Consider the following 25,242-nt stretch of genomic DNA (forward strand, 5'->3'; position numbering starts at 1 on the left):
ATAGGTATTTTAAATATTGCATTTACTTTGTTAAAACATGAAACTACTTATGTACATTTGTTTGCAATCTGAGAACACGCCATCAAGTCATCGTTTGTACAGTAACAACAGGTATCAAAAAAAAAAAATCACAGCGCAGAATTTTTAACATCCACTCCCCCATTTGCGTTGATTTAAAAGCTGCACTCATAAGAGAGAAGAAGCCTCAACATTATCCTAGTTGAACAGGAAACAAACACCACTCTCTTCTAATAATTGTCTTTAGCTGCTTTGATTGGTTGCAGTTAATATTAGTAGTATAACCTTTAAAAATTGGGGGGAAAGGTAATACTTTATCTTCACTCCTTATATAAAGGCTCCAAAGCAAGCTTAATGAGAAACCATTATAAAATCATACTGCTAAATAGTATCTTAACTCACAATTCAGCCAATATAATTATATCAGTATTGCAACTGACTGATATATCAAACTTACCTTTCTCACCCTGTGCTGCTCAGGATGTGTGTCACGATGACACCATTAACTACTCTTTGGGCTTATATAGCCAGAGAGACAACAGCTCTACCCTTACCCCACAAATACAGAACTCAAGTTTTGCTTACAAACAGGAGTAACATGGTCTCATAACTTACAGATAAGCATCCATGACATAAATCCCACACATATCTGGCAGCCACTGCTCAGGATTCATGCTGGACTGACACAAGACCAGGGTCACAAGTTGGGCTTTAGGGACTGGCCAAGCTTTTTAAGCGTGCAAGACCAGGACACAGGCACACTTCAGCGTACCTGGCTCTACACAATGCCTCTGTCTTCACTAGCGCAACATGACGTTAAACTCACCCAACTAGCAGTGAGCAAAAATAATTAGCAAGTACATTTCTAAGTGACATTTCAAAGACTATTAACATATAAAACATTATCATCTTTATGAAAATAGACCATTTTCAGCACAGCTTGCCTGTCTGGGGGAGGAGGACACATACACTTTATTTTTTATTTTTCAAAAGGCAAGTGCTCTCCTGGACAGCTGCCAATAATCCTGCGTAAAACGTCCTTACAGCAAGACAAACTCCTCTGTACTAAATCTTTTTAATCTTTTCTTTTCATCCTCAGAGAAAAGGTCATTTTCTTCATGGAGTGGACTGGAAGCAAAGTCATAGTCTCTGGAATGACCCTTTACAAAAGTAAACAAAGGATATTTCTCCTTAGATGAAGATTGTAGCATCTACAAAGTAAAACACACACCAAATAAAATGTTAATTGGAAATGAAGAAATACAGGAAGTAGTGATATTTATCTAAAGATGACTGCAAAGTAAAAAAACCCCGCATTTTTAATTTTTATTATCATCGGATTAAAACAAAAGCATTGCACAATCTAAATATCCCCTCCTCCCATTAAACAAACATTTACTTCCACTTCCTCTTCAGGTAGCTTTTAATTTTATGCCTGGCCCTGCATCTTGTTCCATGCAGATCACCTCTACGTGCTGTTTGTCTCAGTGCAGCTGGAGCTCTTGTAGGAAGATAAAAAACGCTACAGAATAGTTAATGGCCATAACGCTCTCCTCAGGCACAGGTATGAATTCTGCGGCAACTAAGCATCTCAGGGAGACACTTCTATGGTAGAATCAGCATCTACAATAATCAATGTTTTTATTAAAAGTGTAAATGCAAACAAGCCACTCACGGGCCTGTGGCTAAACCCAGACTGGCGGCAGTAGCAGGCTGTGGGAATGAGGGTGCCAAACCCCTACCTTTATAAATAAGAAACCTGAGCATGTATAAAGCGGGTGGTGGGAAATGATAGATAATAAAACAGAGCAGCAAAATACCTTTAATAGTAGATAAAAATCTGCCAAATACTGAAAGACATTTCAGCCTTTCAGGCTGTTTTGGACACTTAATTGTTCAACGATTTTTAACATCTTTTTTTTCTTAAATGTCTTCCCCACTTTGAACAAACCGGGTAGTGATGCAGTGCCTTGCAGATCTACATTAGCCTAAGGGTATGCACTGTGTGGACTAAGAATCACTAAATATAAATTCAGGAGAACAATTAATCTACTTTTAAAAAGTAAAAAAGCCCTAAATAAATCTTTAAACAATAAGTACTATTTAAAAAAATGACAATCAGAGCTGTGGGAGTGTTAAAAAAATTTTAAAAAATCGCACTCTCGGTTAAAGCCTTGATTCTTACTGTGGTCTGAAGTTTTTCACTTTATCCTGGCCTTTATCTATTGTAATGTGAAACCTGGGTAAAAGAGCAAGGAGATACAGGACACAGGCACACAGTAATAAGCAAAAGAAGAGTAACAAACATCAGAAAGAAGAAAAGTTTGTAAGATGTACAAATGCTTTGTTTCTTGAGAAGCCCAGGTAACTGGATGCAAAGCCTTCCATCTCTAGGGGTGAATACAAGCTGGCTTAGGAGGAACAGAAATCAACAGCCACCTGAAAGCTGTTTTGCTGGTCTGCGCAGGGCATGGCTGGACTTGGGTCAGCTGCTAACGGCAAGTTTGCAATGGAACACTTATCCAAACGTGGCATCTCAGGGAACAGATGGTAACCAAACAACCGTCGCCTCTTTACAGAGGGTCCCTCCAAATGCAGGCAGAAATATACCTGCAGCTCCACTGCCGCAGTCTGTTCTCCGCTGTCCCTGAAACCTCCTTCCCTATGGGTACCTGTAACACCTCTCTCCACATACAAAAGGAAGGGATGAAATGCCACATACAGAATACAAACTGGACAGACCAGCAACAGGAGTTGACTGGAACCTGGTTAAGATGACTGCAATTATTATCAAGCTACATCTCACTCGATGATCACAGATAACTGTAAATTCTCCAGAACACATAAATTCTTTAGATACCACTGTGATGATTTCCACAGAGAATTTCATTGATAAATATCAGTATTTTTTAGTATTCCAGTGTTAGACTCAGACTGCCACTCTGGTCACTGCAATGCTTAATTCTTTGTGCTCAAGTGCATCCAAGTTCAACATCCCATTAGTTCGGTTCTTCAGAGAACTCTTTATTTCTGTTGATAACCCAGGCTACAAATCGGCATGTGCAATTGTAGCCAAGTGGATTATTTATATGCTGTCATAGGTTTTGATAGTGAAATGATTCACTGCATTAGGAGAAAGACCAGCCTGGTACCTGTAAAATAACAGTGCAGCCAGGAAAAGGCAGAGCCATCCCACGGCCTGCACAAGGCCACAGGTTCTTGCTCACCTCCTGAATCTGCCACATGGTGTTGAGAAGCCAGGTAGAAACTGCTGTCCCTGTTTCTGCTGTACTGAAACAACGGGTTGCTGGAATGTAATTTGGATGGAGTTTCACTAGTCACTGCATTTGGGCCCTTGATTTCAATGCCCTAATTTCTCTGTCACTGAATATATGGCTCATAAGGTTTATCCTCAAGAAATAAAAGCTAAATCTTTTCTCCCACCTCTTGTTGCCCACAAAAGTAGCAAGAATCTGAATTTTTTAGTCCAGCCTACAAAAGGTGCATTGGGAATGTACTGTGCTTTATAGTTCAAGAGTTATCACACTAAAATTGTGAACACAAGGAAAAATAATAGAAGAGCAGGAAAAAACAAAGGACGTGGAGGAAGGATTGAAAGACCCTAGAAGTTTCTCACATTGTATTTGTACCCAAACTGTCCTCTATTTTCAAACTTACTATGCCTGAAATACATTCATGTAAAATAACGTCACCAATGTTCAAGTAGCTAAAGTACCAGGACAACAGCTGCGAGACTTAGATCAGTCATGAGTGTTTTCACAACACATGTTCAGAAAAGAAATTTCCTAATCCCAAATTTGAAAGAAAAGAAGGAATAAAGATAACTTCCACTGCAATTGATTTTGTAATTAATTTTTTTTCCATGTTATTACATTCTTTCTCATACATGATAGAGCAGGAAAACTCAACTTTCTACCTATCTGTCACTTAGGGACTTCTTTAAATCTATTTTCTACCTCTGTGTGTGAAAAATCAAAGAAACAACTTTAGCACCATCAATATCTGCTGAAGATGACATGGAGCATTAAGCTTAAACTGTTTTTTTGGCTCTAACACTAGTACCACTGCACAGGCCATGCAAAACGCTGTAAAACACTGACTCTGTGCTGCTGTGGTAACTACTGAGGTCAGACCATCAATATGGTGACCGTCTGCTGCTGCTGTGGAACCCTTTCACAGACTATTCTTTAAAATCACAACACACAGAGATTTGCTGATACAACACATTAATAATGTTGTATTTTAGACATTCATTGTAACAATCCAAGGGGAAAAAAGTCAGCAACATGGGGAGCAAAACGCCCTGACACCAGTGTTTTCCGAGCGGACAGCCACGATCGAAGCGACTTCCCGGGCGACACCCGCTCCGCAGCCTCCAACGAACACGAACAGCGCGTTCCCACGGCCACGCCGCGGGAAGAAGCCCCTTCCGCGCTGGTTGGAGCCCCCGCAGCCCAGCCCGCAGCATCCCCGGCGCACGGGCGCCCCCCGGCGGCCGCGTTCGTCCCGACAGCCGCAGTTGGTCCCGGGCTGCCTCCCCTCGGCCCCTCGGAACCGGGCTGCACCTGCGACACCCACCTTCGTTAATTCTTCAGAAGCCTTCTCAAAGTCCTGCACGGTTCTACAGTAAAATCCGATGGTGCAGCTCGGATCCATCTTTTTGAAGGACATCTTTTTGGGAGAAGGACAGTGGAATGACTGCAAATTTCAAAATTAAAAAACATGAAATATGGTTGAGAACGGTACCAACCGGTGCATTTACTCTTTTTCCACTAGCACACGATCCCCACGCCCTTTGAATTCACACCAGTGCACACTTTTGAGGTTATTTCTTCCACTTTTGAGGTCGTTTCTTCCAAAGCCCCTCGAACATTCAAGTAATCCCACTCTCTCCGCATGTATAAGATCTCCTGCTGTTTGTGCTGCGTTCACCAAACTTGCACACGCCGACCTGATAGTTTGAAATTTCTCAAAGCTCTGCCGCTCCAAGCAGCATTTTATGAATATTCCCAAGGCAGGGGAGGTGAACGCTTACTCTTACAATCACTGCTTTACTACCGCCACCCATTGCCCCTTTCCCTCCCCCAACCTCTATAAAAGAGACATAACAGAATAAAGCAACCTCATGCATTTTCCTTTAGTAAATGAATCGGGTTAAAAATCCCACAAAAAACACAAAAGCAAAACCACATTACAATAAGGCACGAGTAGGCAGAAAACCAAACATGCCCTGCTTTATAAATGCTTTTTCCCTAATGTGAAATCTCTTTTCATGACAGATGATGCTCTGACAGTGCTGTGAACCTATCCTGTCAGCAGCCATGCTGCAAGAAAAAACAAACAAATACAACCTCCCCTCCCTACACTCCTCATTTACAGTTTATGAGAGAAAAGATAAGTATCTGCCATCTACTCTGATTATATGTTTGTTTATTTCAGGAACTGCGGTTTTGGAGAAGCTCACTATCTAATAACTGAAACGATTTGGTCACCGCAGGCTGTCTCTCAAAGGTGAGTCTCTTCACTCTGCTTCGAACAGGCAGGACTACCACATCACCCCACCTTCATTAAATCACCAGCAACCCTGCTGCAGCTGCTCAGGAACAAATGCTAACACACTGCATTCACATCACGCTGCCACAGAGACATCACCCCACTGAACTGCAGGTTTTGTTTTCCATGAACTTCCCCAGTGATCAGTATTCTCGAGGGGCTATTCTGTGCTCTTTCCTTTCACATTTCCAGGTAAGCTGTGCACAGCTTGCAGCGGTTCTGGCACAGTGCTGGTCAGCCCGGTAACACAGCAGTAACACCAGAACACAGCAGCGGAGGGGACTTCTTACCAGCACCCCTGTATTTCCTCCATAAAAGATCATTGACAACTGTTACAATCCAATTTGAGTGAAGCAGCAGCAGCCCCGGGCAGATAACACCAAGCAGTCTAGATACTAGAACCCTGTTTTGTCAGGGGCTGAGGGTTGGGGTGGAGGGTGTGTTTGCCACTCAGAAAGGTCAATCTACAAAAGGCTAAAGCACTCGTTACCTGATCTGAGAGCATCTGTCAGTGTAACAGTGCTACACATTGAAGGAGATTGTTCCTCACTTGTGATTACAAACCTGAGAGGTACTTCTATTAAACATAAGCAAAGGGGAGAAGACTGATTTTAGTCACTGATTTTAGTCACTGATTTTAGTCACTGTTTTTTTCTACCTTTTCTCTTCAAATTTTATATGCAGAAATTGTATTTTGAATATTCATTCCCAAGTCATCAAATACACAAACCAAATCCTGCCGTACACATATTTCAGCAACAACACTGAACTACAGTTGTGCCCTGCTGCTCAGGGCAGGACTCCTAATGCTACACAAATCACTGTGCAACAAAGAGAAGTGGGCAGGCATTTTTTTTTCCATTCCTCCAAACAAATGGATTCTGGAAGCCAATACAGAGCGGATTGATTTCCAACTTATTCTGGACAATTTGTCAATTTTGAAAATACTCCCTACAGATAAATCTAACAAGCTACTATCCACACTAAGAAAGCAATTTCTGTTTACTTTTGACATTTCTGGACAAAGATATAATACTGTTAAATGCACACAGCATTAAATTGCAATATATTTTCCGTCTGCAGAAAAGCACTGGGATGAGATCAAACCAAGCTGGCAGCTTGCGTACCTTCAAAATACATTTTAAAACCTTATTATTATTATTTGGGAATTCATATTAATGCCAGCCTGCAGCACAAGTAGGAGGATTAGTCATGGGAACAGGAACTAGGAAGATGTGTATTTTTTGTAGCTCGGCCATTGAGATACAGTGTGACCTTAAGGAAGACACTTCAGCTCTGCATTTCTGTGCTCTTCCCACCTTTTGTCTGGCTTACCCAATTAAACTGTAAAATCTTCAGAGAAGGCACTGTATTTTGCTGCAGTTATTAGCCTAAAGCAGCAAGGATCTCTGTCTGCTGCCACAATACAAATAGGTAGAGCTGGGACTCTCACCAGCTCTCCCTCCAAATATCTCCACAGGGTAAATCTAAACATATCTCTAAAAATAATCAATGTTTCTGTCTAAGATATTTTTATACATTTTATTTCTGTATATTTTTTTAAATTCAGAACCTTTCTAGAGAATCCTATACTTCCATATCTTATGTCACGCTTATTAAAGCATCTTGCTAAGTATAAATACTGAAAAACATGTCGTGTTGCCTTTAAGTTGGCCCTAGGACTTAACATTAGCCCTGCATAAATCCTTTGATAAATAAAAGCGCTTCCCCTAAATAGCGATTTGGATTAAGGTGTTATGATCAACTCCAACATATGTTAAAAGATCTTTATTTTCATGATACAAATAGAGAGGACCATTGCAGTTCACTCCACTCTTCTCAGTTTAAGCAAACTCTCAGTTTCTATACAAAAAGAAGTCATAAAGGTATATAACTTTATTACATACCACAGACTTACATTCTAGGTGTAAACAGTCAAGATCACGTGCTCAGTTCCTCAGGTGTGAGCTTAAAAGCTGAATATGACTGACTTGCACTGTTCACATGACTTTACAAGAATTCTACATTAAGTAATTAGTTTTTCAGGTGTGGTGGAGATGAATACATAGTCTTCTTCCTTATTTAAATACAATGTTTTTTTCTGAAGCTGTTTCCATGTTTAGGAGTAAGTACCTTCACAGAATAGAGTGGCATGAGGAACCACTAATAACCCACTCCATTCTAGAGCAGTGATCCTGTCTTAATCAGTGGATGCACCCTAAGGGTATTTCTACACTGAATGAGGAGTTGCTCCAAGGAGGCTCTAAGTTTATGTGGAAGTTGGACACGAGATCAAGGACAGCTTGTACCACTGCCATTGAGTACTTCTCATGTGAGTACTGTGGTACTGAACACATTTTCCCATAGGACCTGTAAACCGAGTCTTTAATAACCTCCTTCAGCTCCATCTATGCAAGTTATTTGGCAAAAGGTTAAAGAAAAGAGAAAATACCATTGTAAAAAACAAAAAACAGGCATGATTTTTAAAACCTGGGTATAGCCTGAAAGATGCTTTCACTACATCTAGGTGTACCCAGAAAGTCATGGCCCAGAAAGGAGGGGAGAGAGAAAGGACAAATGCAGCCCACACATTTCAGACCTGTCAATTTCTTGGAAATTACTGCTCCATAAAAATAGATTGAGTAAAAATAATAATAAAACTTGTTAAAAGAAACAGTTTGGAAGACTTGAGTAAAATTAATCTAGTTAACCAAAAACCTCACTGAGCAGCCTCAAAAATTTCCACTTGTATGAATCTAAAAGTGACCTCCAAAAGCTGTTAGGAGCAAAAGTTACATTTCAAATGATAACCGGCTACTCCAGCATAGAAATATTACCAATTCCTGGATAAAGAAGCAGCAGGTAAACCTATCAGACCTATGGTTCCAAACTGACAGCAGGCTCCTGCTAGTGAGTACTGCAGTAATTCCCTCCATTATGTTGACTGCGATTTAGGTGGGAAAAAGAATAATAAAATTGACCAAAAAGACAAACTAACAAAACCAAATCCAAATAATCAGGTGTAAGATCTCCAAACACTGTCTATTTTGTTTGATGGAAAATTACTTAAATGAAGTGATCATCTATTTTTGAGGTTTTCTGATCATTAAAAAGAAACAGACAAAGATTAATGAAGTAAAAATTGAAAGCCCATATTGAGTTTTTAACCTCTGGTCATTTTTGTTGATTATAGGCCCATAAAGCAGGGCAGAACGTTGATAAATAACATGTAACTGTAAACCCATAAAGCTGCAACTAGCTAGAACATCTCTAAATAATTAGTGTTTGATTCATATGGGAAGAAAACAGTGCCAGGTCTATATCCACACTACCTCAAGAGGGAAATCCTTTATGCTGACATCTACAAAAGATTGGCAGTAATGAGGATCCATGTAAATCAAACTGTCATCTACAAGGACAAAACAGAAGACAAGTAATTCAAAAAACACCTTATTATTACACTGCTTACAATCCAATTTCTATGCAGAACAGCTGAAAAAAAAAGCCAGCAAGTAACTGCTTGCCAGGCTGATATTCATTGACTGAAGCATAGGTTTTTGCAGGACAGATTAACTTTTGCATAATCAAATATGCTTGTATAAGCAGAATTTTTATAAAGTGATGAGACTGTCATTTAATTTTTGGTGATAAAATTACTTTTACAAACACACAATTATATTCTGGAGTTTGCATATGAAAAATGTATTGTGCTACTTCATCCTGACAGGAAGAATATATTGCTTGTCATTTCAGCATCAACTAGCACCACTTAAACCAGTAAAAAGTAAATACACAAATAAGAACTGCCAGATAGGAACAGCAAAGGCTCCTGAAGTTTGGTGAAACAGATAAATTATGCCTTGTTTATGCAACAACGGAAATTAAATGTACATTTTACAGAATCCAATTACTATACGGGGTAAATGACAAATGACTGGACTTTGGTAGATATGATGAATTAATAAGGTACTCATTTTGCTATTTTAATCATGCTATTTCCCAGTGGTTCAATATTAACTTCCTCACTCTTAAAGAAAAATATTGAAGAGACATAACATATTAAAACACTAACCTTGAAATCCAGCGAAGTAATATGACTGCTTGGGTTTGCCACCAATAATACCAACACAATACTCAAGGCTTAAAATACCCTGTAAGCAGAACATTAAATAATTAGGACAGAGTTAAACACAGTAAGTATTAAAGTCATTTAAAATCTTTGCTCATCCTTTACTGGTTTTAGGCAAACAGCTTTTTTTTATTACTTTTTAAAGACTGACTGAATAATTTTTCTGGGACTTGACTCAATTTCAAGGACCTTACAACTCACCAGAGTGAAAACATACCACCAGATACTCCATGAGAGTCCTCCCTTTTCATGAGATGCCCATTCATCAAGAGAATTGGCAGTATCATTTTCAGGGAGACGACAAAATGCAATATAATAAGAGGTTATTCAAAACATATAGAAGTATACATTTACATTCTGTGGCCCTGGGGGCTCCATTTTGCACCCAAATGTAGAAGTCTGTCTAGAGTATGAACCTTATCATAGGGAGAAATGCCAGTTGAGGCAAGAGTAATTACAAGTTACAGCTCTAAGAATAGCAACCCAAAATACAGGAGGAGAGAGACACACACAACAGACAAGCCCCATAAATCTTACTGGATTTTGACTGTGAGGGTAGAGGAATCAGAGCCATCAGTGTGTAGCAACTTTAAGAAAGAGACACTGCAAATACGCCTAAGGGGACATGAAGTGAAATACAGGAATCTTTTCAGTCTGGGGGTGTAAAGGAAAAAATATACCCCTCCAGCCGCTGCGAAGCCACCAAGGACAGAAAGGGATGGAATATCAGCCATGGGTCACAGTCACAGCAGTGCTGCCAGAGTATTTCTGTTGATTCATGTTGTAATGAGTTGAGTTCAGTAATCCACATGTTGGTGTTAACACACAAACCTAGCAGACTTATCATTACATAATAACATGTTGATTTTATGGATATACCTTCTAGTGCTGGGAGAAGGATTTACCTGTATGCACACAGTTTTGTCAAGGTAAGAACAGCTCAGTAGTGAAACTGACTGAAATTCCCCCATCGCTCACAAGCTCTGGATGTAGTCAGACAACAGAAACCAAAGAAATCACCCTTGATCATTTCTTTATTAAAAGTATGTAGCAAAGGAATGGAAGAAAGCATGGAAGACTTTCCTCCCTTTCCCTTCAATGTATTTCTACTCTTCATGCTTTCACGAGGTACTGTTTCTTAACAGGGCTCAATAGGATTTTTATGAATATTCAGTCTTGGCTTAACACAGTTCTCTGTTAGTTATCACATCAACTCCAGTGAGAGCTGGATTTTGCCAACACTGAGCCCAACTGTTCTAACACAACTGAAGCCCAAGACCTACTCCAAAAACTGAACAGCCTTTAGATGTTCACAAATCACAGTGTTTTTCTTGTGGCCCCAGACAAATGCCGAGTCCAAAACTTTGGATGCTGCCCAAACTGGGACAGCAATCCAGAAGACTATTAGTTGAGCTAACATGGCATCTCTAGTAGCTGGCAGTCAGATTAAAAGTATAACCATGACATTATCATTGTATGAGCAGGGAAAATTTCTCTCAACAAAACAATGGACTTTTCATGTACTAATAAGGCCAAAGCTTCTCAACATAAATTTTTTTCTGCTTAGAGAATGATATATTACTGCAACGTAACAAAACCTGTTGTACTCCTCACCCGAAATGTTAACAAAGTCAACTTTGATATTGTTTATACAGGCTAAGAGAAAGTGCTACTTATTTAAAATACAAATGAGGAGACTTTTATAAACACTGCTCCTCAGCAGCTGAGTGGTACAGAATACTCAGATCAGAGGCAAAGGCTGACATAACTATGGGGGACACATCCTCTGCCAGTGAAACAGAAAGAGACCAAAGCTCTTAAAGTAATGACAAACTGTTCAATCTATGGGAATTTTCTTGTAAAGTGAATTATAAAAAAATTATCAGTTGTCATCCACAAATATAAAATCATTTGTAAAAAAAACCCCACCTCATGCTACATTCTAAAATCTACATTTTTAACTTAAATCCAGACCCCCAAGAAACTCAGTTGCTTCTTGTGAACAGTCAGGACAGACACTGGAGTGACTGATATACGCAACTGAAAGCTCTCTTATCACCGTCTCCATTTCAACAGCACAAAAGGCAGTACCAGGCCTGGTGAATCAGCAGCAGAAATCACCCCAGTGTAGACCATTGTACAAAGCAAGCTTACTTAATGTGACTGTGCTATGGAACCCAGTGCCACCCAAACCTATTTTATTCCAGCAAAGAGTTTTTGAGAGCTATATTGAGAAAGCCTCTGCAGGGCAAAACTGGCCATAGAGATCCACCAATAACAACAGCCAGTATTAAAGAACCAACGTCCTTAAAACTTCTCTTTTTGCTGAGAAAGCCTTATGAAATCACAGCAGCAACTGTCTGTTAGCTTACAAATGATGGCACCATGTGCTTCTCTGGACCTGACTTATTTAAAGGCTCTTCCATAGGTAACATGGAAAGTACAGTAGGGTACGGTAATGTCTGAGACCATAGGCTTGGCTGAGCTGTGCTAGAATAAATCAGAAAAGAACTAAAACTCTTCCAAAACTAACTGTCCAGAAATACAAGGAAAAGAAGCAGGAAATAAAAACAATTTAATAGATCGTCACTTAAATAAAAGGCTTCATCACTCATGCCATTAAAAAAAAAAAAAAAGTTTTCCTAAAATTTTACAGAGAAGAGAGTCACAAAAGAAAAAAAATAAAGATCTAACAGACTCTTGGATTTTGTTCCTGCTACCACATTGTGGCATTTTCAAAAATTAAAACAAGAACTTAAAAGAGAGAAACAGCAGCATGGAAAATGATAAAGCAGCAGTGCTAAGAGACCAATACCTTCCCTAAGAGTAGCATTTCTGTGCCCCACAGGTAGGATTCCCATACATCCTCAGGTGTTAGCACCATAAGCAGAACCTCTGCTGAAAAAGAGGACAGCAGAGAATTTCCTCTACTTTCTTCTAAAGTTATGCTTTTTTCCAGTTCATTCTTGTTTGCAGTAGCTGCTTCCTACTGCTGCATGACTGTCCTTAGAAATGTTCATCCTAATGTCCAGATAGTGAAAAAACACTTGAAGCAGTGACTAAAGGTATTAAAAAATTCTATCCCCTCTCTTAAGGGGAAGAAAAAGACAAAAGAAAATGGGAAGGCCAGACAAGCAACAACTATTTGACATTTAAGAAGATAAGATACAGAACAGGGAATCTGGTATACTTATATTTTAAAATGCTGGCTGATACTTAATATAGCACAACTCTAATAGCATATGTAACGAAATTACCGTTTGTAATTTGAGCCACTGCATTAATGTCTTTTCAGGTAGGACTTTAGGAGTAGGACAGTTATCACTGCTTTACCAAGGGACATCATGTGCTCTGCAATTACAGCTGATCTTGTAATAGGGAAATTTAAAATCTGTAAAGTCAAACTTTACAACCTCCAACTGTAAAATCACCACCACACATTTAATAGGTAGAAGATTACCATAATGAAGTCGCTTTTCATATCACCTAGTGCTACTATTTGAGAAATAATTGAACTTTCATTTCATACCTTTACAAACTCTAAGTAGTCCATGTTTGTTCTCTCTCCACCGAGTCTCACAGGTACTAATATAATTACAGCTTTTGTATCTGCTTTTCCAGAATCCATAAAAGGACACTGTCTGTCAATAACATCTGAACTGTAGACTGAAAAGAGACACATGGAAATATTAATACTTCAAATATATCCACAAGCTTTAACAAAGACACACCAACAACATGTCATCACTTTGTCTGACAAACTAAAACTGCAGTCCTTCCAGGTATTACTGTCCTCCTGAAACATAACTCGAGTGACTGATAAAAAAGTGTTACACCTCCTTTTTTCAGCTAGTAATCTGCTGCTGCTCAGATAAGATACAAGGAAATACAGAAGGTATAAGCTAGGAGAAGGTAAAAAATATTTATTCACTTCATATAAACTACTTCTAAAAAGAAGTAATTTCAAACTTGAAAGCCTACAACTAACAGGAACATCTACAGAATAAAGGAAAAAATACAATAATTGATTTTAATAAATAATCAAGTTCACTGCCAAAAGTTAACATGATGCAGCCACTGAAAACAAGTGAAAAAACTTAATGTAGTATTATTCCTTATTCTCTCCAAACTGAGAGACGCGAAAATCACCACCAGAACAAAGAAGTGAAAAAATAATAGAATGTTAAGTTACTCTGTCATTGTAAGTCAGGTGAAACTGGTTTGTAGTGCAAGATTAAACTATGTCTCTCTAAAACCAGTCTGATTGACTACCCAGGGATGTCGGTCTCGTCTGTCCTATCCCAAGATCGGTTATGACATAACTAAGATTCCTGGCAGGTAAACTTGGCTACTGAAGTAATACACTGTGCTTAGATTTGAAAGACTCTAATCATTACTGTGAAGTTTCACCACATGTCAAGTTTATCTTGTCATCATTTTCTGCTCCTGAACACCCAGAGCTCTAAGCTGCTCTGCCTGTTATTGATTATTTAAAATGCCATGTTGGCGCAGAGGAAAGGTTACCACTGACTCTGGTTCATGATCCTGATCGCATCTTTGAACTCTAAGCGAAAATGACTTCTTACTATTCTAAGAGACTGGTGCAGGGTTTTTTTGTGCCACTAGAAAAATGAGTAAAAGAATTCCGTGACAAACAAACTGTAACTAAAAAATCTAACTGCACTGAATGATTTTTCAGCAGTTTGGCTGGGTTTTTTTATTACAATATGGAAGATTTTACCAGCTTATCACTATAACACCATTGAAGCAAGTACAAAACAGATTATTTAAGGCCGAAATAAAAAGTTACAATAGGCGGATTGTAAGGAGAAGTTGTTATCTTGCTGGATTTGTAATTCCACTATCTTCCTCTGTAGGAAACCAAACAAGCAATGCACAGAGCTTTCAAGCTGTAATGTCTGATTCTCAAAGAGAACAAACATCTGCATATCTCAAGAACTCCTTTGTCTAAAAAATCTAAATTTTGTGGATCCATTTTTGAGTTTATTTTCTTCTTCAGAGCTCTATTGTTAAGTGTTTACTGAAAGACATAAAAAGCATCTAAAATGTTTGCAAAAATCTACATAATTACATTTACCTGTACAATCCTGAGCAACATAGACTGTTACTCCTTGTAGCTCAGGGTCTCTTGCTTCTTCAACAGCTTTTCTAAGTACAAACACAAAACTATTTAACTCATCTCTGATTTGAAAAAAGTTAACAGTAAATAAACATAAAATAGTCAATTTTTAGAAACAGGTTTGTTTTATTTGTTTGAGGATTTTTTTTGTTTGCTTTTTAATGCAAGGCGTCTTCCATTCCTGATGAATAGGCATGGGGGTGGGGGTTTTGTTTGTCTGTTTGTTTTTAAACACCGGATACTAAGATCCCGTGTACATGCAACACGTTTTTCCCAAGCAAAGATGATAGTGTCTGGCTATTTACAAGAAACAATGAAACCAAGAAAATATAAGAGCCAAAAAAAAACATATTAACTTCCAAAGACTTACATATTCACTACCTAATTTCCTTCTGTTTATAACAGTTTTCTGTAATGTATATTGGGGTAATAAAGGCCAAATTTGCTGACAAAAACATTATTTTCACCTGTCTTTAGCTCACCTCAATTCATGTGACTACCCCCAACTTAGCACCCCATGTCTATGGAAATAAAGACTAGCACATAAAAAGGTTTCACCAAAACTTTTAAAAAGATAACTGCAACGTTAGGCTATCCTCAAAAGAGTAATGGACCTAGAAACTAAAGAGAAAATACATGTCAATAGTCTGAAGTGTGACCATCAATCAAGGACAAGATTTGTAAAGAAATTAAACTGTTGAAATTAGAAGATTATCCTTTGACTTCAATACACCCTTGCATTACATGGTCACTATCCCTTTATTTCACAATATATTTTGAGGAATCATTTAAAGCAGTCATTCTCAAATTATGATAGAGCTATACATTGTTAGTACTGCTACAAGAGAGAAAGGTGATCCAGGAAAGCAAACCTTTGCAGCGTTGGAAATCACCCATGGGTTTGTGTTGAAGCTAATCCTGGACCAAATCCCCCCCATTCCCATGAGGCAAACAGCCTACTGCAATTTAAAGCAAGCAAAAGGAAACCTGACAGCTTCTATCATCAGAAAAAAATAGAATAAAACACATAAATAATGCTAACTTCTCACATCGCCACATGCATTTGCATGCATGCAAATACGCATCTGATTATTTCAGTATGGCTACACTTAGCATTAATATACTTTTACACGAAATATCACAATCTTTTATTCACAGAGATAAAACTATGAACTTTGGCTTCTTCTGCTTCAATGACTTATTAGTGACTCAGTTTATAAATAAACTGGATTCCACTAAGAACATAAGCACACAAGGCTACATAAAACCGAAAACATGATCAAAAAAATCAGTAATATTCAAAGAAATGGCAAGTAAAGGCACAGACTATGGAGAAATTTGACTTTTGACTTTTTTTTTTAACCACAATGAATGTCAGACCCTTTACTTTTACTGTGATATAATTATAATATTAATAGTCCTATACATTTACAGTTTCACAAGAATTTGAGGTGTGCAAAGAAATGCTGAAAACATCAATTTTAGCTCTGACATTTCATTACACTATCAGTACATTACAGCCCCCAGGTTACAGCATAAAAAAAAACCTCTATAATGTTATGCATGTTCCAAGGTTGAAAGAGTGGTTTGTTCTTAGAACATGTTATTAAACATAACTCTACCTAAAAGCTTGGGTTTGGAAGAGATACTTGGGACTTCCACTGCCCAAAGCACAGGAGAACAGGAATGGTGTTTTCCTGGAATAAGACTGAACAAAGGCAGAGAGTTCCATTCCTGCACTTGCCACTATTTCCCTTCCTGCCTCTGACAAAACAGCTAGAATTGCTATTACTATGGACATTTTACAAAGCCAATAACAAGCAGTTAGATGCTCAATTAAGCTGAAGTAATCTCACAACACCTTGAAACGCTTCTCCTGTAATGTGTAAGGCACGGTAACAACTAAGAATAAAGGCATATTTACCTTAAAATATGTGCAACAACTGCAGGCCCATACCAATCTCCTGCAATTTTTCCAGACTTCTTTCCATATTCTATCAGCTGATGTAAGCCAAAAGCTGCTAGTGGAGAGTCGCCAAACCAAGAAATTATTCTTCTATGATAAACTTCATTTCTCATTTCATTGTCATCACGGTTTCTCTTCTGTGTTCGATGATGATGATTTGACAGGATCTTGGGTTCTCTTTCTGCTGTAAGCGATGCTTCGAATGACGCTGTCAGCTTTTTCACTGTATGTGCTGTCCATGAGTCAGAATCTGAACTGTCAAAGTCCAACGCATCTGGCCAGACCCACGCTGCAACAAAAAATTTGTCAGTATCTCAGTTGAGATACACCTGACTACAAGGCACAGGTTAGAACTATCTTACGTAGTACAAATATACAAGTTAGCTACTCAGTCCCGTCTCTAAAGTTTTATCGATGTCAAGCAAAAAAGCTGGTTTTGATTCTTCTGGTTTGTCAGAAACCAGAATATATTAAAAACATAGGCAAACCTGAGGAATTATTCATGTAAAAACAAATGTTTTTTCCTGGGAAACTGTCAAAGGAGAACAGATGAAAAACAGGCAAGATTTCTTTCTTCACCAAATTTGTGAATTTTTTATCCAGATTACACAACAAACTTGTTTAAACACTACCCAACAGTGTCTACAGTCTACATTTCTAGCAAAAAGTCTCTCTACCAGTGAACCCGACACTCAACGTTCCTCTCGCAGCACACTGGTGGCTCACCACATCTCGAGCATGGCAATGCTTCCCTTGTCAGATGACTAAAGATCTCTCCCACAAGTTCGAACAACACAGAGCATGTAAGGAAACCTCTGGAACACAGTGAATTGTGTTAGATCAGAACATGTCCTGAAGGTCTCCACTGAACATCCCAGAAGGCATGGGGCAGGCTGCCACATGCAAGCAAGGAACAAACCCTCTAGATGGGGTGCTTTTGCTCCCTGAGACAGACTTGTGTGAGCTGCTGGAGGTGCAGAAAGCTGTCATTACAGCAGCAAGAGGAACCTTCTCTAACAGAGAGCAAGAACTGTAGCCCTCCTTGCAATTCTTACTGAAGTATCTATGTGAAAGTCTTCAAGAAACCATGAGGAAGCACAGAGGCAATTGTATTTAAATTCTAAAATCTACCTTAGGGCTCCAGCAACGTCACAAGTATTGCTGGCAAAGGCCATAATCCACCTCACCCACTCTTATTACAGTGTGACAACCACCCCCATCAATGCCGCTTACCACATGTGACACCCCCCTGTGAAACGCCACATTAATTTTTCACTGCACACCCAAGCAGATCACGCATAAGCTCAATGTAACATCACAGGCCTTGCTATCCCTGTACTGCGAGCTCCAAATTTAAGTCAGCATCTTAAGCACAAGCATTTCAAAGCAAAACTTACCAGCACCTTAATATTTAAAATAAAAACTCATTTACAACATCATTCCGCAATATCTGGAACATTCCACAGAGCAGTTCAAGTGTAAGTATTCCAGCTAGTAATCACAGTCAAGTTTTGCTTTGTAACAGAAACAATACCATTAAACTATAATGACAACATCTCTGGGAAAAGAGTAAACAGCAATGAAAAACTTCATGTAAACACTTAAATATGTTTCAAAAGCTACCCAGATCTCATAAAAAGCTTTTCAAAAGATAATTCACCAGCTGTCAGAAGCCTAGCTGATGAGAAAAAGTAGTCCAGAAAGACCATATATATTCCATTTTTCTACACATTTGGATTGCCACAGAAACACTAGCACTCTGCAATCACTGATCCCTTTCCAAATTAGGATGCATGGGGGATGCTGCAAGGAAGTCTTTGTAACCACGGATTTTAAAGATATAAACTTGGGGCTTTTTTGTTTGGGGTTACTTCAGAATGAGCCACTGTGCACTCCTGCTCACAGGCAGTTTTCTGATCACATTTTTTTTTATTTCTTTGAATGTGAATCAAGGTTGTATTTAAGGGATTTGTGTTCTCAGCAGAAGTATTTTCATACATTTTGATATCTGCAGCCAGTTGAAAGGGATAACGTATGTTTTATGACTTAAATATCTAGACCAAAAGGAACATTCAGTAAGCTAATCTGACAGTTCAGTCATGACACTGTCAAGAAAGACCACTTTGTGATGCAGCTTGTTTGGGACTATGTTCACAGCTTACATCATATTTGCACTGTAAGTACAAACTATTATCAAACCAGGCTTTCAGAACTATCTTCTACCAAAGGGTTCCTGAGGGGTAGCAAGCAGCTGAGTAAACAATACGCTGCATTCTCTCAACAGACTTGGGTGGCTACAGGCCCATGTCTGGGATCATTCTGACAACAATCAGTGGTGACAGAAGACAGGATCAATTGTTTGAAAGCAGCAACGTGGTAGATTATGAAAAGGATTGAGAAGAGGATGGAAAGAAAAGGTACTTATTGATGTGAATTAAAAATACCTCTATGCAGGACATGGCTCAGCTTGGAAGAATGGGAAGGACACGCGCGGTTAGCCTTTAAAAGCAGGAAGTGTTCCAAGTCTCCTAAAGCTGCTTCCTTGAAGCAGATGTGACAGTATTTTGAGACAGACAATGACAGGGAATAAAAGGGAAGTTCCTCTGAAAGTATATGAGGGGGAAGGGAGGAAATTAAATAGTGCAAATTTGAACACAAAGAATGATGTATTGAAGTTAGAGTCTTTCTATTAACTCAATATATTAACACAAGAGGAATTGAATAATGTACAACTTTAAAACTGATAAAAGAATATCACTTTTGACATAGCCCACAGCTATGGACTGTGGAACTCATTTCCACACCCTGAGTTCAAGAAATGATCAAGATTCAAGAGAACTGGACACCTGCATGGTTAATAATACCCTGACATAAGATTACAAATTATTGTGGCATTTTACTTCACAGCTAAGCTTCTGTGGAGTTTACAGTATCTTTCTTCGACACACTTTTTTGCCTTTTTCAGAATGGAAGAGCAGGACAGCTAGTTCACTGCTCTGATGCAACGTAGCAATTCCAGTATTAGTGAGGAGTCCAGAAGCAAAGCCAGTTTTCATCTCAGATTTGGGGTACATAAAATCCACTTTGGTCTCTACAGAACACACATGCTTACCATGCTGAATAAAAAGATCTTCTCTTGTAACTCACCTCTACCAAGGAAATGAAGCATAAGACCTTGAGCCAGCAGCATTTGACCAGTTCTCAGTGTGCAACCCCAACCACAGTCTGTTGTTAATGCAGATCCCTTTATCTGAGGAAATTCCTCTCTGTAAGTCAGCCATATTCTAGAAATAAAATCTTTACGAAACTCCTCAACATTTCCTGAAATCTCCATCTTGATTTTATCAAAATTGGACCCATCCGTAGAAAGATCACCAGATTCTGAAAGGCAAAGCATGAATTTCAGTTATAATCTGGTGTGTTCTGTTATTAGAAGGGAAGTAAAAATATACAATTACTGTATTAGAAAGATAGGGCAAACTTGCAAAAAGTAACAATCGCTTCAAATACAAGAAAGGAAAAGTGGAAGGCAAACACAATAGAAATGTGCCAGCTGGACAAAAAAAAAAAAGGAAAGAAAAAAAATCAATGCAGCCAACATTACTGTGTGGATGGAACTGTGGCCTTGCAGGTAAGCAACTGCTTATTCCACCTAAACACCAACAGTCAAACAGATAGAGATTCTTAGAAATTTGCATACTGGAAATTGATAATGAAGGTATTGGTGCAGTAACTCTTTTACAGCTATTGTCACGATTCCATTCAGGAGGTTTTAGAATGAAAATCTCAAACTGATAGGTAAATGAAGTAAAGTGCAAATTATAGTACTAATATGTACGGAAAGAAGAGGACTTCAGTGTAAGATATGAATAAAGCAGGTTAGGATGGGTTCTGTTAGTGGTGGTGTCACACATTTAAATAAGCTTTTCATATTTATATTTTGCATTCAGTAATTGTTAATGAGGGTCCTTCTAGAAGACTAAAAATATATCCACAGAGCTCCTGCTGAATAAGATTGGGATGAGCAAAGTGCTGTGTACATACCATCGGTTTTGAAGTGGTAACATTTTCCCAGCAGAAAGACTGGAGAATTTCTACTGAAGTAAGTTTTAGTTTTCAACACCCAACCTAAAACAGACACAAAAAAAATACAAATTTGTGACTTTGAAATTTCAAAAAGGAATTTCTAATATAATCTGGTTAAGCCAAAGATAACCCATTAAGGGGAATATAAGGAAAATGTACTGAAATTGGGTTTTGCTTTCAGGAAAAAAAAAAAGGTGTTTAACAGCTCTACAAAACACAGATTAGAGTTCTGGTCTAAAAATAATGATGTCACCCACCTATGAATGTCTGAATGTTAATACAATGGTACTACTGTGCGGAAATTGTTAAGATACAGAATCCCTAAAGACAAGCTTAAGTTGCTTTGTCTATATTGTGAATTCATTACTGCAGTTTGATTTTGTGAGGTTTCCAACTCCTACAATAATGTACAACAAGCATCACATATGACCAGTGAAAATGCAGAGTGTACTGTTTTTCCTGTAGCGTTAACTAAACATACTTAATCACAAAATTAAATTGCAGATTTCAGACACAAAAAGAATAGTACAATGTGCTGTACAAATTCAAAGGGACAGAATTCAGTCTGGATTCTGACAGCGTCCACAGACAGCAGCTTTTCCACTTAAGTGTAAATCCTATGGTCTTTCATATCCTAAGTCTGGAGTTTCTTTAACTTTTCCCTATCATACGGGATATAATGACTACTATTGCCCTTCAGACGTGCTAGCCTTAAAGAAAGCAGAAGAAAAGTATCTTTTCATCTTGACAGACATCTCCATGGCTCAGTTATGAGAATTAACAAAAGTTTTTGAAAACCAGGTAGTAAATCTGAGCAACCTCGGTCCTAGAGGGGAAGTAGGAAAATTAAGGTTAAGGACAGAGTAGTAAAGGGCACACTTGCAAATTTGGTTGCTTATAAACAAATTACTGATGTTCAACTGTGGAAATGTATGTTACTCAAATGTGTGAAGTGGATTCTTCAGTGGAGTTTGTATTTCACACACTATCCTATTTTTTTCCAGAAAAGTACATATAAAAATAAAAAATATTTGCACAGATGACTCCATATGATCCCTGTTAAAAAGTCTATGCAATTCTAGTGTCACTCACAAAACGCATTTACTGTTTTCAAAATAAGTAATTTTCAAAGAGGTTATGAAAATTTATTTGAAAAATTAAAAGCTAAAAAATTTTGTTTAATTAGGCTGTTTATAGTATCAAGGTATAAATGGTTTCAAGAGCCATACTGCATTTTTAATATTACTGTCAGTTAAGTCCCTGAATCATGATCCCATTAGAGTCAACAAGAAACGTTCTATCCATTTCAATGGAGACAGGATCTTACCGTACACTGTTTCACTTACTATATTTCATGTTGTGCCATGCAGACATAAACTTTGATTTTATCTTTTCTACTTCATCTGTCCCTGTGGCCTCCATATTCAAATCCTAGAGAAAAAGCCATCGCTGTCTCATACGACATTCAATTCTGCTACTGTAAAAACAAAACAGGAAACATATCCATGGGTGCGGAAAACACAAGGTAAAGCATCACCGACAGCCCACTTAGGTACTTAAGCCTAACATGGCCAGAAATAGTAATAAACTTGCAGAATCCCCCATTACCAGGTACTGAGAAGCAATGAATTTATTCCATGAATAAGTAATAAAATCATTTAATTCCAAATATACACCAATAAAATTACTAGGCAAAGCTAAATAAAATATAATGTTCTCCAACAGCTCTCTATTGCACAACAAATGGATCTAGAGTGTACAACCTGTGCTGGCATATGAGTACACTCATTCAAACTAGCAGTGAAATGAAGACAAACGATGCATTTTGCTAAATAAAAGAGATGCTATTCTTTTCTGCTGAGAAGAATACAATAAGCACTACTTTTTCCCACATCAAGGGTTCTGAGCAACAATAAGGAAATTTTGGTCTTAAAAACCACATTAGCTTCAGATTTCTAATCAATAGTTTTCTAAGCCAAACTTTACAGGCATTGGAGGAATTGAAAGACAAAGTGCAAGATGCTTTGTTGTACATGTGCAAGGCAGAAAATGTGTAGTACTGAAAACGTGTGTAGTAACAGCAACATAAATTCGTACAGAACTAACTTGCTAGAGATAACACCAAAAGATTATTAGAATATTGTCATAAAATACTTGTTTACATCGCTTCTAGTTATCATTTGCAGTGCAAAAAAGGCTTTCTTCCGATTTGATTGTGTTGTCAACAGCAGTCCAGCTGCATTATGAGAATGAGAGGTGAAAAATGGTGGTAAAAACCACTACAGTGGAGATCAACTTTGTAAAACTGCTCACAAATTTCCCAAGGGGGGGAAGGGATAGGGAATTCACTTTACTGACTCTTTCTGAACTGCAAGATAAGCTGGATTTCACCATAAAAGCAACCTAAACTGGTAAGAATACAGAAAGAATATAAACTACCTTTACCCCTGTTTCTAAGAAATCCAAGAAAATGAGACACAACTTCTGCCCCATTTATAACAGGAGATTTGCTATTAACTAACAGAACTTCCTTCACTGCATGCATTCTGTCAATGGACACTTTAAAACAGTGGGTACAGGAAGTTTTAGTGGTGATATTTGGTAGCCCAAACTCTTGCACAGAGAGCTCAAAAATTAAGAGCTCTTGCTTCAACGAGAGCTTTTGTAAGACATCTATGGCTGATTGACAGCGGTACATCACTGTAACCTTCACCAAGTTTTTAGCTAAGTTCTGATAACATCAGATGATGTGGACAACAGTGAACTATCTTGTTTAATTAATAGATCCAAAACAGGTGCATACAACACCACTGACAGTCTATGTACCCTCCTTACTTTAAATGGAGAACCTAGAATTCTATTTACCTTTCATGTAAATTCTATTTACCTTTCATCCTCCATTGAATTGGGATCAAAAGCAGGATGAAGACTAAACCACTTTACTTCTCTTCACTGGGAATATACTTCAAGTATGGAAAACCTAACCACTGACAGCATAATCAAAGCCAGTGTGAAGACTGGGTGCCAGTGTCTTCAGAACCTGAAGGTACTCATACAGAGGCACTGTTTCTGGGATCTGCAGGTAGGGCAAGGAAAATGGCAGTCTACTGCCCAAGTCTTCTGCAGCATGTTTTACCACTATTCCATTGTATTATTTCACAAAAGTCTTGTCAACAGCATTTTGTTGGAACAAGAGGGAACACAAGCTCACAAGCACGGAGGAAGACTGACTTTTTTTTATAGTGAAAATAACAAATGGCTACAAACCTGCTTTGAGGAGCTTTGTGTTAGTCTGAGGATTTGCAGGGGAAGGAAAAGAAAGACAATTTAAGGTTGAGTTTTAATTTCTTGTCCTTTTTCCCCTTTAGAAGAAAAAAGGAAAGGCTTTGCATAGACATGCATCATGGACTCTAGCTGGCAAGATGAACTACTTCAGAAGTATTTGGTCCAGCCTTTCCTTCCATGATCAATCGGTGACAGCCATTTATGCAGAGGCCACCGACTAACTTAAAAGCCAATACCTACAAAGCTTTCTCTGTCTAAAATTAGAAATGAACCAAACTCTATTGTTCCCAAAGGGCCTGAAGGAAAAATCACTGAAATGAGAAAGAAGTTCATTTTCCTTTAGAAGACAATGGCCATCACAGCACATTTTTCTTTCATCAGGTTACATTTCTTCCCTAGCATTATGCTTAAGATGTGAAAAGGACATTGAAGAAGTATGTTAAAACAAAATAGGCACATTTATTTCACTGGAAAAATGCAGGCTCTTCCCATCAATGCAAGGGATCAGTAACAGTTCTGGTGAAGTTAATGGAACACCATCAGCAGAAGGTCACAGTGAATGCAGATTCAAGCCCAGTGGGCACAAGACAACCACTGTTATTAAATCTAAAGCTAACACTGAAGCTGTCTTCTTTAAGAAGGTATCTAGAACGTATGTTGCTAGGACAAGGTTACCTCGCAGAGTGGCAGAACACACCTCTTGATGGGAGATGAAGTTCTGTCCTGTCCAAGCCCCATTGCTCACGTCTGAAGGGACAAAGGCAGCAAGGTGGCTGTTTGTTAGCAGTGATGGGGAAAAACCTCCCTAGCAACAGAACTGGTTTTCATTAACATCAGAAAAGCAACCAAACCTGATGATGCAAGCACAGCAAATCATAGAATTATAGAATCACTAGGTTGGAAAAGACCTCTTAAATCATCAAGTCCAACCATTCCTATCTGCCACTAAACCATGTCCTTGAGTATCTCGTCTACCCATCTTTTAAATACCTCCAGGGATGGTGACTCAACCACCTCCCTGGGCAGCCTCTAACAGTGCCCAAC

General features: G+C 38.4%; 1 protein-coding gene across 3 annotated transcripts in view; it reads right to left on the reverse strand.

Moving 5' to 3' along the window:
• The window catches only part of ATG4C (autophagy related 4C cysteine peptidase), a 26,517-nt gene continuing 1,275 nt past the window's right edge, over positions 1–25,242 (reverse strand). Inside the window, exons 2-12 of one of the 3 annotated variants that reach the window (XM_054072577.1) lie at positions 24,874–24,945; positions 22,260–22,390; positions 20,872–20,955; positions 19,975–20,208; positions 16,786–17,116; positions 14,820–14,890; positions 13,251–13,387; positions 9,665–9,743; positions 8,925–9,001; positions 4,618–4,737; positions 1–1,229 (exon numbers count right to left, since the gene is read on the reverse strand). In XM_054072577.1, coding sequence (XP_053928552.1) covers positions 1,059–1,229; positions 4,618–4,737; positions 8,925–9,001; positions 9,665–9,743; positions 13,251–13,387; positions 14,820–14,890; positions 16,786–17,116; positions 19,975–20,208; positions 20,872–20,955; positions 22,260–22,335 — 1,380 coding nt within the window. In that variant the 5' untranslated portion in view covers positions 22,336–22,390; positions 24,874–24,945 and the 3' untranslated portion in view covers positions 1–1,058. Of the gene's footprint in view, positions 1,230–4,617; positions 4,738–8,924; positions 9,002–9,664; positions 9,744–13,250; positions 13,388–14,819; positions 14,891–16,785; positions 17,117–19,974; positions 20,209–20,871; positions 20,956–22,259; positions 22,391–24,873; positions 24,946–25,242 lie in introns of those variants that run through there. The other 2 variants (XM_054072579.1, XM_054072576.1) reach the window with 2 other exon arrangements.

This window comes from Cuculus canorus, chromosome 8 (genome assembly GCF_017976375.1).
Source record: "Cuculus canorus isolate bCucCan1 chromosome 8, bCucCan1.pri, whole genome shotgun sequence".
Taxonomy (NCBI): domain Eukaryota; kingdom Metazoa; phylum Chordata; class Aves; order Cuculiformes; family Cuculidae; genus Cuculus; species Cuculus canorus.